Genomic DNA, 18,046 nt, shown 5'->3' with positions numbered 1-18,046 from the left:
TCCGCTGGACATCCCTGCACCCACCCCAAACAGTAAGGCAATACGCTATATGTGGGAAGACCAGAGCCTCAACAATGAACTTTTTAACTGCGGTGGGTAAAGAATGGGAAAATTTCGCCAGCCCTGCCAAAGTTGCGTATGATCTCCGGATCACCATCGAGACATGGTCCTCCCACTTCAGCTCGGGGTCCAATGTGACGCCTAACACTTTCATCTTGATTGCTGGCCGCACCTGCGCACCAGCAAAGTTCACCATAATGTCGCCACCAATGCCTTGTTTTGGCATGCCAAAAAGTATCATTTCGGTTTTAGCCGGATTAATTTTAAGTCCGTTTTGGTCATACCAGTTCTGAACGATGGAGAGCATATCCTCCACTTTGTGTTTATGACTATTCATATCGTTTTTGTTGAAACTGTTGAGAAATTGCGAGTCATCGGCATACATTACAATTTTATCGCAAACGACATGGGAAGCGACATCATTAGTGAATAACGAGAACAAGATTGCTCCCAAAGTGCTCCCCTGTACCACGCCATGGGTGACAGGAAGGAGGTGTGACCCCCCTTTTACTATCTGACGCCTACCGTCAAGCCAGTCGGAAAACCAGTGCCCATCCACACCGTGCCAACCTAGTTTATCCATGAGTCTGCCATGCTCGACGCTGTCAAAGGCTTTGGAGATATCGGCCGCAATATTTGACACCACTTTCCCCTTGTCAGTTTCCGATATTATGAATTGGACAGCGTCGAGCATAGCAGACTCCGTGGAGTGACCCCTACGGAAGCCATGTTGCTCCGGACAAATAACATTATGCAATGTAAGATATTCCACCAGTTGATTACATACCACCCGCTCCGCCAGTTTGGACACCGTTGGCAGAACCGACACGGGGCGAAAACAGTTAACATCAGTCGCATCACCTGATTTGAATAGGGGTGTCACTATGGCCAGCTTCCACTCATCCGGCAATGTTCATCGGGCAACGCAGCCCTCGCAAAACAGCCACCTTGGCCTCGGTACGTACCAAATGTACATCGAAGTGGCAGCTGCGGGGCCGGTCCGTCTTCCCCAGGGAATATCGTGCCTACGAGCCCGCCCTGACCACGACACGCGAGCACCCCATCACACTGATGGGCCAGGGACCTAAACCGGCGCTGCCACCCCGCCCCCTGTCAGTCTGCATGCCAGACCACTGTTCTAAGGCCAGGTCACTGCCGTGTGGAGTTCCTAGGGCAGGCTCGGGGAGATGTTGGATCGGGATAAACGCCAAGCTGCAGCTAAAGTTGGCAAACACAGCGAATTTGTCCTCGCGCCCCGTGCCAGCTTCGAGCCAGTCGATACCACGGGATAAATTCAGTGCGACATCATTCTCGAAGGCGCATGTTCTCCAGACTAACTATTGGACTCAATTTCACTTAATTCAAATTGTTGTGATGGTTGCATACATCACGAAACTTGCACGCAAAATAGCGTGAACAAACAGGCTGGCTCTCTGGTTACGCGCTATGACTTGAGGACACTGTGTTCCGTGACCTGATAAGAAGGCGCTTTTTCATCAACAGCGACCTAATTCATCAACGTTAACACGACTTAAGCATACCATAAAGCAGCTAGCGTCGAAACATTCCCTGTCGGGCACGTAACCCCGCTCCATTTTCATCAGCATTGAGCCTGTTCAGTGCTGCTGAGTGCCCGCCTCGGCCGCCTCGACATACTCGGTATCAACACCACGGAATGGTGCAAAATCACGACAGTAGCTGGTCACTGACCTATACCACTCCCTCGTAACCTTGCGACTTAGCCTCGTTGCTGGTGCGCCCTGTCACTACAAATCATCATCATTATCATCAGCATCCGTGACTTTACCGTGTTACACAAATACCGGATAGGACAGCAGGCGCACCAGAAGCCAGGACGGACCCATAGTACAGCGGAGCCATGCATCGGAGAGTTAGTCGCGAATGTCTGCGTACGTACCTTTAGCTTCTGCACCTTGCCCTTGAGCGACGAGTGGGTACCAATGTGCTGGAACAGCGACGGTTTGTAATGCAGCCAAACCTTGTCCTTTTCCTCCTTACATTTCTTCTGTAAAACAAAACCGTAAACACATCAGTTTGCATTCACACAACAGCTTAAAAGAAAGCATGGATGCCTCGTATCAAGGCGCTTGATAGCCTACGAGCTCAAGCGCAAGCATCCGAAAAATCCAACAACACACAAGCCACAATGCCATCAGCCTTTTTCAATGAAGCCCGCCAAGCCATCGCGATGCCACACATTCAGGATTGTTATTTATCGGCCTCAACAACTACCATAAACAAATGCAATTGCTGGCGGTCACAGACATATAAGAAATTAATGTCCCCATTCGTGCCAGCGGTCAGTGACGACACTGCTATTTGCGCGACCATCGAATGGCTGTCCGACCGCCCCACGCTTTCATACGTCGCTCAGTAGAAGAGGCGTTATGAATACATAACGCGGGTCCATTTACCGACAGCGATCGCTCGTCGACCATAGTTTTGTTATGAGGATCATCACACACGATCCGTTCGAATAACGAGGCAGAGGCGGCCGCATGGACAGCCAGGTCGATGGATATTCGGCGGGCCGCCCGACGCGACCAGGGGCCTCAGAGGCCATGGTAGTGGCAGTCTGAACCAGCGCCATACCGCGGGCACGGTCAATAGGGCGAGGCTATTCTACGGACGACAAACGACCCAGGTCCACGTACTGCAGGACGCGTGTCAGCGAGCTCGGAGCTTGCACAACATGGGGTCATGATGGGGTCATGCGAACTGACGGTTGGCGCGGCAAGTTAGGAATAGCGAAAGGACAGTAATGACTGCCTTTTGCACAGAAGACGATAACTCCCAGTAAAGAAAAATGGACAGTTATATGTCCACACCGCTATACGAACCAGTATAGTCAAAAAGCAATTAAGTGATCAATAACATGCATGCCCACAATTGCGAAACATTCACTAAATCGTGGTGCCAGATGATACCTATTTCCATAGCGTGATGCCAAAGACCTCGCATACTTCCAGCCAGCGTCATGCGGGCAGACACACTTCGCCGAATTACTGAACTGCTACAGTGCAAAACTGGCCAGAGGGGCAACGGCATACGACCACTTACAGCACTTTTGTCGAAGCGGCACACCTTGGTGTGCACGAGGTTAAGCAGCAGCCAGTCTGAGGGCTTGTCGTTGTTGAACATCACCAGAAAATGAATAAGAGGCAACAGGTCCACGGTCTTGAATAGTTTCCCTGAAAAGAAAAGATAAACATTAGGGTGTCGATATCTGAATGGCATGTCTCTACATCTAGCCCAATAGGCCTAGCGGTAGAGATGTAGATGTCGACCGAGCAAAACATCTAAACATCATTTAAGGCGGCCGCACACTGGGCCATTCGGCGGGCGAGATTCCGCAAAAGCGGAATGTCGCGGGCGACATTCCTACAGCGGCTTTCCGCTTGTTCTCAGCAGGACCATTCGGCGGTGCGATTTTCTACTTAGTATTTTCAGGAACTTTATGTGAGATATTTTATGATAAATATAAACGAATGCAAACTAAAAACATTTAAGCAAATACAATATTTGCTTATTTAATGCGATTATGCTATGTTTCTGTACAATAAAGTTTTGAATATCTATTAATTTGACATAATTTCTGGAGGAAGTTGCAAAAAAATAAAGCTCGTGATTAATGTAAACAACCGTGTTTGTCGACAAATGCAAGAAACCTAAAGACAATTGTGGAGAGGCACAAGCAACCTGCTATTAGAATAACCAATGAAGTGTATAAAACAATCTAATATGGGGAAAGAAGTGCCGCTACGATACTTCATCAAGTAAATCTATTTCTCGGCTGCTCCATCAATAGTTGGTGAGTTTTAAGTTCCACAATTTCGGGTGTCCGCGGCGTCGCCGCGGAAAAAGCTGAACCGGTCCAGCTTTTTCCGCAACTCCGCGGCTGTCCGCGCGCATGCGCACTCTACCCGCGGACAGCTGGCTGGCAGCCGGTCGGCTGGTAATTTTGTCGTTTCGGCAGCTGATTCGGCGTCCACGAAAGCGTAATGTCGCTACGGAATTGCGTTTTTGCGGAATGTCGCCCGCCGAATGGCCTAGTGTGCGGCCGCCTTTACCGGTCACATAAAACAGATAAAACTGAGTGATTCGCCATGCTACGCATTATCGGCGCGTTGCTTCACCTTAATTGCACTGCATCTATATTACTATTTGAGGAGGGTGCGTCTGTCCGTTACCGAGGTCCCGACTTGGTGGTGCTTTGCGTGGACTACAGGCCAGACCGTTGCACCTAGCCCGGTGAAATTTGCACAACTTATAGATCAAGGATGCGCGACGTGCCTTTGAGGGGTCTCAGCTCGATCGGATTGATAGTGAGCGTGTGGCGCGTGCTCAAAAAGTGCAAATTTGCGTCATAGACTTTACATGTATAAATCGGCTTGCAAAATCGGGCGAAAACGGCTAATTTTGGCCGACACGGGTCCGGTCCAGGTGCGATTTCTTGGAGACCAGGGGTCCGATCGGCACTGGGAAAACAGCATCGTGTACAGAATTGAACGGGCTATTGAATGGTGTGCGGTGCAGGGGATGGCACGCGCCACGTGCACCGGGGGAGGGCACTTTTGTTGAAAAAATGCGGTTTTTGAAGGATTTTGGAATTGATTTTATTTTTAGGTGACCGTTAAACGGAGCAAATTGGAACAGCGCCTGTTGGCAAGAGAAATGTACCGCCTCTCATATAAAAATTGTGAAAAGCTGATTGATCCAAATCAAGGTGGTGCAAATCACGGGAGAAAATGGTGTTTGTCAATTTTGTGTCACTGTATTAATCACACGGGTTTTGCTCCATGATCTGATATCTCTGGCAATTAAAAATGGCACCGTTGGAAAGAGCATTCAATTCTGTCCAATATTCACTCTTCATTTTTGCATGACGGGCAACAGTATTCTTAAAAATGTAAATGTTCCAAACCATTACATTGCCATTTTTAGCGAAATTCATCGATGGCCATACCCTGCGATGGCCCTCAAAAGATTTCACGCCAGTTTTCGAATCATTCTAAAGTAGAACGCATGATAATACGACACGGGCACCTCGATGCGATGTATCTTTTTGTTTTCTTACAAAATGCTTGGCCGTCAAAAAGCAATCGAACGAAGTGGATACCAACCAAATCGACACAGACGAACCCAATACCCACAGGTCAAAAAATCCCCCCTTCGCGTTGCGGAGCACGCGGGTAACCCTAGTATCTATTCTATTCAATGAGCCCTTGCTAGTTCATTTGTATTTACAGGCGCACCGATACTATTGTCTTTTTCACCTACTACTAAGCCACCATTACTTCTGCAATACTTCTGCACTTCTCAATTACAACTCAATTACCTAGTTAACAATACTTTGTGAATGACCTTCCCTTGAAATTGTATGTTAGGTATGATATATATTTTACAAAAAGTCAAATACAGAAATGATGAGTTTTCGATCACGGATCTTTGTCAAATCACATTCAAACTTCATAATTCAAAAAATTATTTGGATCAATCTATGGTAAAATACATGTCCTACCTTACATACAATTTCAAGGAGAGGTCATTCACAAAGTATTTTAAAATACAAATGCTCCTTGCACAAGCACTAAGAAGACTAAATTAGTTTACATCTACAAAACGCACCCCTTGTATTTCCGTGTAGCGCCAAATCTATCCGTCAAAACCATCGGCATTGACACATATGGCAGCGTGCCTGCCCCACCTTCAACAGTCACCCCAGTCCCAGCCGCGCCCATCACAGCTCTGACGGCTCTGACAGGAGTGACACGCAGCTCGGTGGTTCACGTGTCAGGCGGTAAACGAACGAGAGAGAGAGAGAGAGAGAGAGAGAGAGAGAGAGAGAGAGAGAGAGAGGAGAGAGAGAGAGGAGAGAGGAGAGGAGAGAGAGGAGAAGGAGAGGAGGAGAGAGAGAGGAGAGAGAGAGAGCGAGAGCGAGAGAGAGAGGAGAGAGGGATAGAGGAGAGAGAGAGAGAGAGAGAGAGAGAGAGAGAGAGAGAGAGAGAGGAGAGGAGAGGGAGAGGAGAGAGAGGGAGAGGGAGAGGGAGGGAAGGAAGGGGGCGGAAGCGGATTGAACGGCAGTGGTACGAACAGTCCACATAACAGCGGAGCGGGCACCGGCTTTTCCCGATAGTACGAACTCGTTGGCAATTTGAATGCAAAGCTATAGAGGAAGCTGGATGTGACTTTTTTAACTAACATATTGTTAACTAATAAAGCAACTGCATCAGGGAGATGGATGGTTGAGAGGATGGATGCAGCAGGAAGAGGAAGAGTGTCAGATCGACTCTCCGTCCGATAACCGAAATACAAATACCATTACAAATGGGATACCGTTTAACACTAGCAGAACATAACAGGTCCAATATTTTCACCATGGAAACAATCATTGGCCATGACGCCAGCCAGTTGAATGATAGCTGGATAGCAATGTATCGCCTTGATTGCGATTGTCACGCGAAGTGGAGTACAGTATTTAACGTCCGACACTCATAAATCAGTCATAGCGAATCAGTCACTGCTTCGGAAGTCAGCCCCCAATAGTGTTAAGAACACAGTTGGAGGTAGCCGATTTCCTAAGGTGTGCCATACAAGCAGCGGTTGCATAACAGCAGTCGTACGGACAAAAAGGCAAAGCAACGCAATAGGGAGCCGAGCCTAGTTAAGTGCAAGACTTAACAGAGTATCGGTCCACTAGTGTCATCCAATTCAAGGCATAGGTAGCTGGAAGCCACCAAGCGAGAGCCAAACTTACCTATAAAACCAAGTTGACAGAAGTCCAGAAGAAGCCAGTCTTTCTTTTCTGAGATCTTTTGAAGAGCGAATTCCTTCATTTTTGTTACATAACTGTGGGGAAAAACATGGTCAGAACATTGCCAAAATGTCAAATAGTAAGCTCCACTCAATCGCATCTAGAATTGTTCAAAATACAAATTGACAGCTAGTATGCGAGTAGGAAAAACATTGAATGAGCTCTATGTATACAAAGCAAGTTTGTTGTGGGCGAGCTTACTCACGCCGACACACTTCACTTAACATCCAGCCTCACCCTCCACTGTCCACAGTCCCCCGCCCACTCACCCGGGTTTGGTCATGACGTCATCCAACCTACCCTCTACAGCTCATGGTCCCAGCTCCTCCCCGCTCACCCAAGTTTGGTCATGACGTCGTCCAGCTGAAGATCACACCAAGACCACACCTCACGGTCCCTCCCCGCGCCCCACTCACCCGGGTTTGGTCATGATGTCATCCTCCAACTGGACGTAAAACACGCCGCGCGGCCGGCAGTACATCATCAGGAAGGCGAAGTCGAGGTTCTGCTTGGTGCGCCACTGGACGCGCTCCAGCGGATCGTCCAGTGTGCGGCGCAGAGAGTCCCGGGGCGGGTAGTACTCGGCAGACGGGGAGATGATGTCCACCAGACCCGACTTTACCTCGGCCGGAAACCTGCCGGGGAAACGACAAGTTTCTAAAATAACCGAGCGAAATCGCAAGCAAAAACAAAAAAGGAGGTTGGGACCGTCCGTCAAGGAACAAGGGATGGTCGAAGGGAAGATCAGTAGGAATAGTTGACTGGGGATAGTGACCGAAAGACAGCAAGGGAGGAATCTATGGGGAATGATTGGTGTAACGACAGTCAACACATAGGAATGGTCGGAAAGGAGCGACCATTCTGTAAAAAGGGGAAGGACAAAATGGGCGGTACTGGCAACATATTCTGTTTGGCTTATTGACCTCGACCAAACTGGGTCAGCACAGTACACACGCAAATTATAGACCATCGTCGAGCAGAGTCACCCGCATACTGTATGGCGTTCGATAGCACCCACCAAAAACACGCACTGTCAGCCATCCGGGCCCGTCACAACAACCTGAGCCCTGTGATCAAACAGTCCTCAAGCACTGAGCACTGAATTCTCCGACCGGCATTACATGCAGAACGCATGCTGTCAATTCACCCTCGACCAGCCAACTCAACCGATAGGCATAGGCCTTTTCGACCAGCTGGCAGGAATATTACTAACCCAGTCTTCCGGTCTGAGGTCTGCTCATCAACCTCCCGTGACCCTAAGCCACTCCAATCCTGACCCCGGGTCACGAGCTCACGACCACGAGCGCCGGTCACGATCGGCCGTCAGCTCACGGGCCCAATTCACGAGCAGGACGTCCGGCAGCCGGCGGCTCGCCCGTCCATAAAAATGCCGTGGGAGCCGTGTTATTACCGCTGTGGCGGCCCGCCCCTGTACTGTGCTGATGTCGGGACTGCGAGCGGGCCGCCGACCGGGGGGAGGGGGATGGAGGGAGGGGGCGGGACGTAGCGCCGGGTCAGCAGCGATTACCGACACACCAGCTCAGCGACCGCCTTCTCGGTTGGCCGAGTGTTCCAGCGCCAGCGATGAAAACATACCATGGACGTTCAAAGCACCGGCCTTCAATGAAAACACCGGCAGTGCAGAATAAAAAGGTCAAAGACTACGGTCCAGTAGGCCTATAGACAAAACGTTGCAACACACGCAATCTGTTGCATGGCAACCATGTGTGCAAACGGAACATTTCCATAGGGTTCTATAGGGAATACAAAACTTTCGTGGGGCAAAAATGCTGAGTGGCACGAAGTAGGCTAGCAGCGGACTTGCATGATCAATAGCCTCCCACATGTGACTGAATGCGCGACCGACTGCACGTTAGGGTACTTTCTAACGGTGATGTCATACACAACACTCAATCCCTAAGTTGCCTTTTCACGGTATAGGAGCGATGAATGCACTAGTTATCGCAGTGGATCAGCATAAAACTGTCCGGTACAAAGGACTGCTCGATCACTAAATTTCCCACATACACTGATGAGGATTTCCGCCATAACGGATGTAATTGCTACAAATTTCATGGCTAAAGGTAAACCAGCGTATAACACCGTGACAAGCGTCATTCCTAGCAAGATTAATCAGATTCTTTACGTGTTACTAAAACACAAACACCGCCGTTTTATCATACCATCGTTCATATTCTAGCACATGACAGCGACGGACAAACTGCAGGAGGGAGTTGTAAAATTAATACCACTACCAGCCATTGTTTCAACTTGCATGCATACCAACCGAGGCAAACATTTAGCACTGCTCTATTGTATTGAGAGTACCTTATGAAATTCACGATACAATTATCAAAAAACAATTACATGAATGGCGTACCGGTTTCGTCTCTACGACTTCATCAGCGCCGTTGTATCGAAAACAAGGAACTATAAGCACTGCTCTAGTCACCTCGACAACCCTTTTGACAATGCACGAACATCGGAAACTGTTCCATTCATCCTGTCCCGTTATCCAAAATGTAAAGTTCCCCCACGCCCACATCAATCAAAAGACTTGCTCGCCGCTTCAGTTTGGTTCACATCAATTCCGCAAACGCCGGCCGCTTCACTGCCGCGCTAAACCTCTTGCAGGTGTTTAAGCTTTGCGGACTTTTCATCGACCAAAAACCAGGTGCCAGAGCTGCGAACTCATTCAGAGGGAACTACCATCGCCGGCAGGTGCTAACAGCTTCGTGCAGGTGCTCATTGACACAGCAGTGCCGTCCCTCAGCGTAGTGGCGACTGATGGAACGGGTCGAGCAGGGCCATTCATAGAAACAATCGGGGCGCTGTTCTATCCAGTGCCCACGTCAGACGCTGGTGGGGGTAGACTGTCGTAATGGTAATGTAGGAATAATACCGAAGTGAGGGGTATTGCGGCACTAGCGACGTACCAAAACAGAGGAGGGTTTTCAGCAGCCGGAACAAGGATGAGGGACGAGCTCCGAGAAATCGGATGGCGTCGAGCCCGGCTGTTTGGCACAGGTGATGCCGCATCCGGCCTACGGCCAGCACGGGTCGATACAACAAACTTCCCAGGTGGTGTGACGGCACTGCACGCGAGGCCCGCCAATCAAACAAGCGGTAAACCACCGTATCCCAAACACGCCCGCCTCCCTACCGGCCCGACGCAGCAGTCACGTCCGACCTCATCACTCCCAAACAGCCACAGAACCCTGAGTGTAACGCCGAGAGTTGGCCTATCGTGATCACTCACTTGTCCTGGATTTCCTGTGCCGTCCGGCTGCAGTACTCCGCATCCGTCTGAGGGAACGAAAACAGATTATGATGCAAGCAGTGGAGTGGAGGGGACGGACAGACGGGAAACGCTTCACAACGCGATAGAATAGCAACGGCGACACTCGGAACGTCGCTGAAAAAAATATAGTCACGACCCAAGGTTCAGCTATGGCGTAGCTATGGACACCAATGCTAAAAACATCACAATCAAAGAAAAAGAAACAATGGTTGTCAGGAAGCGACTGCAGAACGGCTCATTCTAGCCAGACTTATTACGAATTTCTGAAACAAGATAGCGGCATTACGAGCCGGCGATACAGGACGCTTCAGATTGGAAATTCATAGTTTATCAGTCCCCCACCCAGCTTGTGTTCAACACGCAGGAAACCATGACAACGCGCCAACACACATCTCACACTAAAAATTACAGGACTTTAATCCAAGCGTCATAGAAACAGACCAACAGAAGGGCAGCGGGCCCGGGTGCGGCGCATGACAGGGAGCCTTTAGCCTTGAGGTTGCGTGCTCAGCAATGTAGCTTTATGGTTATTTACAGGCAAAAGGCCGACGTTTGTCACGCAAATGTACAACGCAAATGACGTATGTTGTCGCATTCTGACAGCAATGCTGTGGAACTACTTGGTCACTGGGGACAGAAAACGGCACGAGAACCAAACATCAATCAATTTAACAAAGTGCCGCAAAAAAGGCTTTTAGGTGAGCAGTGCATCACGCCTGGGAAATAAACGAGGTAAAAAAAAAAATATGGTATTGACTTCAGCACATTGCAAAGCCTACTAAAACTTTCAGAAAAATTTCGACTGATTCACTCACTCACTCACTCACTCACTCACTCACTCACTCACTCACTCACTCACTCACTCACTCACTCACTCACTCACTCACTCACTCACTCACTCACTCACTCACTCACTCACTCACTCACTCACTCACTCACTCACTCACTCACTCACTCACTCACTCACTCACTCACTCACTCACTCACTCACTCACTCACTCACTCACCTCGGCAATGAAGACAACAATGAGCGTCTCCAGCCTCTCCGACTCAGACATAGAGTCGATGAGGTTTTTCAGTGTCGATATGAGGTAGTTTTGCACCTCACGTTTGACTGTGGGCAGTCCCATGACCACAGTCACGTCCCGCCGACCCTGACTGACGTGTAGCGCCGGTGTCAGCGCGTCGGGCCGGCCCAGCAGGTGCGGTAGGTAGGTGAGAAGACCGGGCACCTGGTGGGGTCAGAGGTGAGCGGTTAGAGGCTGGGTGAGAGCCGACAGGATAGTTGTCAGGAGAAATATGGAGCGGGCAGCAGTATAACACAATCTATCAATTTGGATAAAGAGCGAGATCCAATAAAAATACATACACTTCGCACTTAAACTTCCACTTTCCACAAAATACATACATGTACTTTCCACTTCTATCTCAACATTGAAAATCCCCATCCTGCGATATTTCATCAATACTGGGAGTCAGGGACGTACCCAGGGCGGGAGACGGCGGACGGGGCGCCTCGCCTCCCCCCTTGGGGTTTTCAGGGCTTCCGGATGGAATCAGGGCCCCCGCGGGCCGAAGGCCTACGTTGGCCAAAATCACGTCCGAGGCGAACGAAATTCACGGAAATCCCAAAAATCGCGTCAGGACAATCAGAGCCCTCTGACCAGCATGACAGCTAGGGTCCTTCTGGGCCTCCTGTAAATAGCCGCTAGTGTCTGTGTCTGACCGCTAGGGTCCATCTAACTCCTCAGTAGAGAGGAGGCCCTCTGTAGGTAGGAAGTCCTCTGTAGTGAGGATGCCCCTTTAGAGAAGAGGCTCTCAATAGAAAGGAGGCCCTCTGTAGAGGGGAGGCCCCCGGGATTCCTCCGTTCCCTCCACCCCCCCCCCCCTTGGCCAAATCCTAGGTACAGTCCACAGCAGAAGTAATGTGGGGTTTCAGTCATGGGTATGTTCTGCTTCTGAAGCTTAGGAACGATTAGCCAGACTACAATGAAACTTTGAATGTAGCTTATATGTATCGTCACCCTTGCAGCTGCAACTTTAGCTATTGACATCTTCTTTTCGATCACTCCGCATTAAACAATCGCCAGTCAAAGCCAATCGTTGAGATTGGTAAAACCCTACATTACTTTAGCGGTGGGCTGTACGTGCCTGCTGGAAGTTTCGGAAAATGCTGACGGTGTCACGGCCATAACAAGTAGGTACTGTGAATGCCAGCTTGAATTATTGATGTTACAGGAAGTCGCTTAAATTTTAAGACAAGTCCCAGAAGTGCCGCACCGCGTCCTATATATCGTGCACTTCCCGTGTCACATCAAGCTTGCCTACCTCCATATCGCTGTTGATCTCCTGCAGATGAGTGAGCGGCACCCCGGAAACAGCTGCTGGCAGCGCTCCGGGCACCGTCCGACCTCGCGGGGTCGTCGTGTCGTTCAGCTCATGTGGCGGCGCGAGCTGCGCCAGCTGCTGCTGCGACGGAGGTAGCACTGGAGGTCCCTCCTCCTGCTGCCGCTGCTGCTGCTGGGACGGCGCTTTCACAGCTGAGGGAGGAGATTGGCAATGTTGGCACAGCGACAGCGGATATGATTGCGTATGACGGCGGGCTGACGCATCGGGATGAATGAGGGAGGAACACACGAGCAAGGGCCACTCGCACTAGCAAACAACGTAAGATGGGCTAGCGTCATAGCGCTGATCAATGTCAACCCTACTGCACCAGCCACAGTAGGCAAACTAATCCGTCAGGCTACACGCAAAGGTTCACTTTTACCGAAATAATGCAGAATCAAAGAAACTAAAATAACACCTCCAATGGAAACAAATTAAAAATGCCCGACTTTACCAACGCCAAACAATGTGAGCCCTGACATATTCATACACCTACCCAGCTATGCGCGCCATTGCGCCAATAGCCTCACGGCATGTATGACGACGACACGCCAACAACAGGCTCGCCCCTCGCATTACTACAATACAGTGGCAGTGCCGCCCGCCCGCCCAATTCGTTTGTATTCAGTCGATCTGTATTCAGCCAATATACACGGACCCACAGTCCATCCCACGATTATGAGAAGAATCAATACGTGTCGTCCGTAGCTACTCGTCGAAAGGCATTGGGAAAAGGGACAGACAGGTACGACAGATAAGTAGCTCATAATTGTGTCAACACACACAGTAGGTAGGTGATGACACACAGTAGGTAGGTGATGGCCCACACGTAGTATCGCTTTTTCCGTAACTGTGTGGTACCAATAACAATTCATTTAGTAAAAGAGCGTCCCTTCGATGGGATCTCAGGTTTAATTCATTGATAATTATAAAACTATAGTGAGATCGATGAAATACTTTGCTCAAAATTCTTAGAAAAATGAAGGAAAACAGAATTTATATAAAAGAGACTGACATTTCATTCTTGTGGCTTCTTCAGAGTGACCATTTCAAACATTCATTTATGGGAACAGAGATGGAGAACGCGCGGATAACATTCTTTGAAACACTGATCACAAGTTGTTGCTACCATAAATAGCAGTGCTCAATTTAACATTAAACCCTCCCCATTAAGTAAATGATAAAATAAGCACATAATTTACTATCACCATCCTACTCCCAAGACTAGCAGCATAAGCATAAGGAAATGAAATATCGCATGTTTGAAGCCATCAATAAAACACGCACGACAACTACCGAAATGTAGCAATTACTTATGATTGGCACCTACTCCAATGCATCAATACATCAATTGACACCTACCGAAATGTAGCAATCAACTATGATTGACACCTACTCCAATTCCTCAATACATCACGACGAGCACCGTGCAACATAGTACCGACATATCGATCAATGGTTGACAATAACATAGCACAGCTCAGTGCCATGGCCCACACAGAGTATCACTTTTTCCGTAATTGTGTGGCACCAATAACATTTAATTTCGTTAAGGAGTATCCCTTCGATAGGATCTGAGGTTTAATTCGTTAATAACTATAAAAAGCAATTACATTTGGACGTGGGACGGGAGGGGGCGCTGACGCGCCACGGCTGAAGTTACAGCCGCGCCGTCCCGCTCCCGTCGCCGTTTTATTTCGGAGCTGAGCTCGGCTGGGCGGCAGCTTTATTCCTCTCACTCGATCGAGCGCGGCTCAGCCGAGCCCCAGCGGCGCTAGTACAGGCCAGCTCCATTTCCGGCGCGCCGGAGACGACCATGGCGCGCCGTCTGCGCCGCGTCGGAGGCACTCGTGGTGCACTACCCACGGCGTGTCAGAGGCGCTCGTACTAAGCCAGGATTTGTAGGGCGGGTTGGGTAGTAGCGCATGGGACGTGTCGACTGGAGCCTGGTCGATCCCGGGTCACTGGCGTCAGCCCCGCCCTCCCTCGGCTCTCACGCCCCCCCCCCCTACAATCACCACCATCAGCACCAATAACTAACGAGTCAGCGGTTGAAGGTCAACAGGGGGACCACGCCCCCAACACCCGGATACCTCCACACGCACGTCGTACGACCCCCCCCCCCCCCCCGACCCACAGCGGGCCGATCCCCAGGGTATCGAGCGCCCAACGACACACCTGTCCTACAAATACCGACCACTTTTGGTGATGGTAAACACTGGAAGCATGATGGCAAACACAGGGCAGATTAAGTTAATTGAGCATGGTGAGCTGCACAAGGTAAAAACACCGGTAGAAACAGAAAATGCAGGGCGATAACATATTGCGACACAGACAGCACAAAACAACGGAATCAAAGCCATTGCGCTTGCTCGACATTAGCGCTCGACGAAAATGTAGGCGGCTACCACTTCGACAAAGGAAGGAAAACTAGCAATAAATAACAAAAATATTTGGGAAAATAGCAAGTCAAAATGAAGAAAAGATAATTAAATTTTCAAATGCAAAGTACAACTAAAAAGCGGAATATATATTGCAAGGCTTATTCATTAACCCATGCCAAATATTTAAATAGTGACCCGAGCTTTACCAAATAACAGTTCAACTTGCGAAATATTGAACTAATTTAAATCATTAGTGAATAAAGACCTACCAAACTCATGTCATTTATTGCCACACGCACAATGCACGTGGCTTGCCAACACAATCAGATGGCCGGAAACAGAGACGCTGAGTCAGCCACTAACAATAGACCAATCTAATGGTTCCTGCACTTTGGACAAAAGTACGCACATGTGTGATGCATCCATATGCCTGCCAGACACTTTCAATGGTTATGTAACAGCCGGTTGGCTCGGACTTGTGCGTGCGTGGCGTAGTCCGCCCCCCCCCCCCTTGTAGTACTGAGCTGGGATGAAGTTACAGGTCGCCCGTACTGCATACTTATTTTCATTTCCAAATTTTGCCACAGGCTGTAGAGGCAGCCCAGCCTCTCCTATGTTTTATTTACCTTACTAGTCACCACCGAGTCGGACCGACCATTCAGCCACCTCCGTCCCCACCCATCTTCGTCCCCCGTCTCCGTCTCCGTCTCCGTCTCCGTCTCCGTCTCCGTCTCCGTCTCCGTCTTCGTCAACCCCGACACTCGCCTCTCCGTCTCAATCATTGTCACCGTCACTCTCAGAGTCAAATCCTCTCCTAGCCCCGTCCATCCATTATCACTGGCTCGTCATCGTAACCCTCTATCCCCCCTCGGGGTAGAGAGCTGCCCCTAGCATTCAACGGTCATAAGCGAGTCCTCCTCCAGTCCTCCACGACTCACCGTCGCCGTCATAATCACCGATCACCCTCGATCTTAGGCTTATCCTCGTTTCTGTCTCCATCCTTATACCTATCCCGGACGCTGTTCGGTCGCCGTTTTTGAATCAGCAGGCTACTGCTTGTTGTTTTTCGGCCTCTCATTGCTCGAAATCACGCGGTCTGTGCGGTTCATAATTCACCAATGAGAGCCCAATAACGCCAAAAATGAGCTTCCTTACTTGAGAAAACCGACAGCGTGCTGATAAAAAGACACCGGCCGGCGCTTCACTGTCCCCGCCCTCGTCCCCGTACCCCAGCTATGCCCCGAACCGCACCCGTCTCCCTGCTCTCGCTCACCGGCGGCGGCGCCGTAGGTGTCCAGCTGTCTGTTAAGCACCATCACGTCTTTCCGTCGCTCCCTGTTAGTCATCTCGGCGTGCTGCACGCGCTGGCGCAGCTCCGCCAGCTGCTGAACCAGCGTCCGTTCCAGCCGGGTGTCCACTGCGGCCAGGTCACAGAGAGCAGGTCAGGGTGGTGGTGCAGTGACCAGGTCAACACGCAGAGAAGCGGGAAGCAGAGAGAGAGAGCAAGTCAGGGTGCGGGGCACGGGGAGCGGGGCGAAGAGAGCAGGTCAGGGCGCGGGGAGCAGGGTACAGGTCAGGACGCGGGTCACAGCGCGCAGGTCAGGGCGCAGGTCGAAGGGCGCAAACAGAGCAAGCAGATCAGGTCAGGACTTAAACTCGCATTTATTTAGGATCTTAATTATTATCACTTTCATAAAAATAGAGGCGTGTCGAATGTCGATAAAGGTAGAACAATGTCCAACTGCACATCAAAACTACGTTTGCGAAAAAGATAAAACGCACCTGTTTTATCACTCCCTGACGGAAGACCCCTGCCGGTACAGTCCGAAGGATCTGAAGGAACAGGCAAGGTGTGGGATGGGGTTAGGATAAAATGTTATGATGGAAGAGGGATAGGTGAATATATTAACAAAACATCGTGAAATATGATTTTTTCGTAGAAAAAGTAATATTTGGAGAATCCAACCAAAAAATCGCAGCACGGAACATAATTCTACAAATTGCGTGCTGATGAATTCCTTGCTCCAATTAATTGAAGTAGGCACTTCTTCGCCTTCCATCTTCATTAGATTCACAAATAACGCGATTTGTTAATTAGATGGTGCAAATTCCATTTCAGCCAGCTGCTGGCTTCCCGCTAGAGTGAAATCTGGCAGAGAATAGAGATGGTAACTTTAAGTCGGACCATTTTAACTACAGCCCGTGTCGCCGCCAGCCCTGAAACAGTTCCAAGTTTAAAATATCGCCTACTTTGAGCATCATACGTATGCGGATAATACCCTCAGCCGGCTATTCCTAGCTTGGCAAACGGCCAGCGGCTGCCTGTAAGGGCTCAGCGATCCGACACCACTTATGAAGCGGCTAAGTCCGCTGGGCCGGCCATTACGGCGACAAGTGTCTATTTTGGCCCGGCCCGCCGGATCCTGCCACCATTCAGCTGTGTGTCCTTGTGGCTGTGGGCCCGGCTCACCCAGTCAGCGATAGGTCGGGTCATCGAACCACCGCAGGGTCGGGTCACCCAATCAGAGGTAGGACGGGTCATGCAGCCAGAGTTAGGCCGGGTCACCCAGTTACTACAGGACTTGTCACCCAGCCACCGCTGAGCCAGGTCACCCGGTTAGTACAGGCGAGGCCACCGAATCACTGCAGGGCCGGGTCAACCAATCAGAGCAAGGTTGGGTCACCCAGTCATAGCCTTCCCGGGTCACCCAGATTACCCAATTACAGCCCAGTACAGTCGCTCAGTCTGACGCATTTCCAGAATCAGAGCCAATTTACTTGTAATTTTGGTGAGTTAGCGTTACGAGGCCAGCATTCGTCAGCAGATGAACGTGATGAGCACGCCGTCTCCACCCCACCCGGCACCCCATCCCTGATCAGCATGTAGGGGTAAACGTCAGCATCAAGAGGTCACGAATGGTCACAGGCCTGGTCCATGGGGTTGATGTTTACATCACTAGGCAAGGGAAAACGTGACTTTAGGTGGCACAGAACACTCATCGTGCTGATTCAGCATCCCTGGCAATCATTCAGCAGTAACGTACAATTACTTCAAAGTTCAAACAACTTATTTAGGGC

The 18,046-nt window shown here is 49.9% G+C and overlaps 1 protein-coding gene across 1 annotated transcript in view; it reads right to left on the bottom strand.

Annotated features, from left to right (window-relative positions):
- The window catches only part of LOC122375400 (alpha-1,3-mannosyl-glycoprotein 4-beta-N-acetylglucosaminyltransferase B-like), a 39,154-nt gene that overhangs the window by 9,528 nt on the left and 11,580 nt on the right, over nt 1-18,046 (bottom strand). The window contains 9 exon segments of the mRNA XM_043354757.1: nt 1,979-2,086; nt 3,142-3,272; nt 6,839-6,930; nt 7,312-7,530; nt 10,155-10,201; nt 11,204-11,428; nt 12,525-12,736; nt 16,242-16,385; nt 16,751-16,801. Coding sequence (XP_043210692.1) covers nt 1,979-2,086; nt 3,142-3,272; nt 6,839-6,930; nt 7,312-7,530; nt 10,155-10,201; nt 11,204-11,428; nt 12,525-12,736; nt 16,242-16,385; nt 16,751-16,801 — 1,229 coding nt within the window.

This window comes from Amphibalanus amphitrite, unplaced genomic scaffold (assembly GCF_019059575.1).
Source record: "Amphibalanus amphitrite isolate SeventyFive unplaced genomic scaffold, NRLGWU_Aamphi_draft 001832F_arrow, whole genome shotgun sequence".
NCBI classification, from domain to species: domain Eukaryota; kingdom Metazoa; phylum Arthropoda; class Thecostraca; order Balanomorpha; family Balanidae; genus Amphibalanus; species Amphibalanus amphitrite.
Note: the sequence above shows the minus strand (reverse complement) of the source record. Positions and strands in the feature narration are given on the sequence as shown.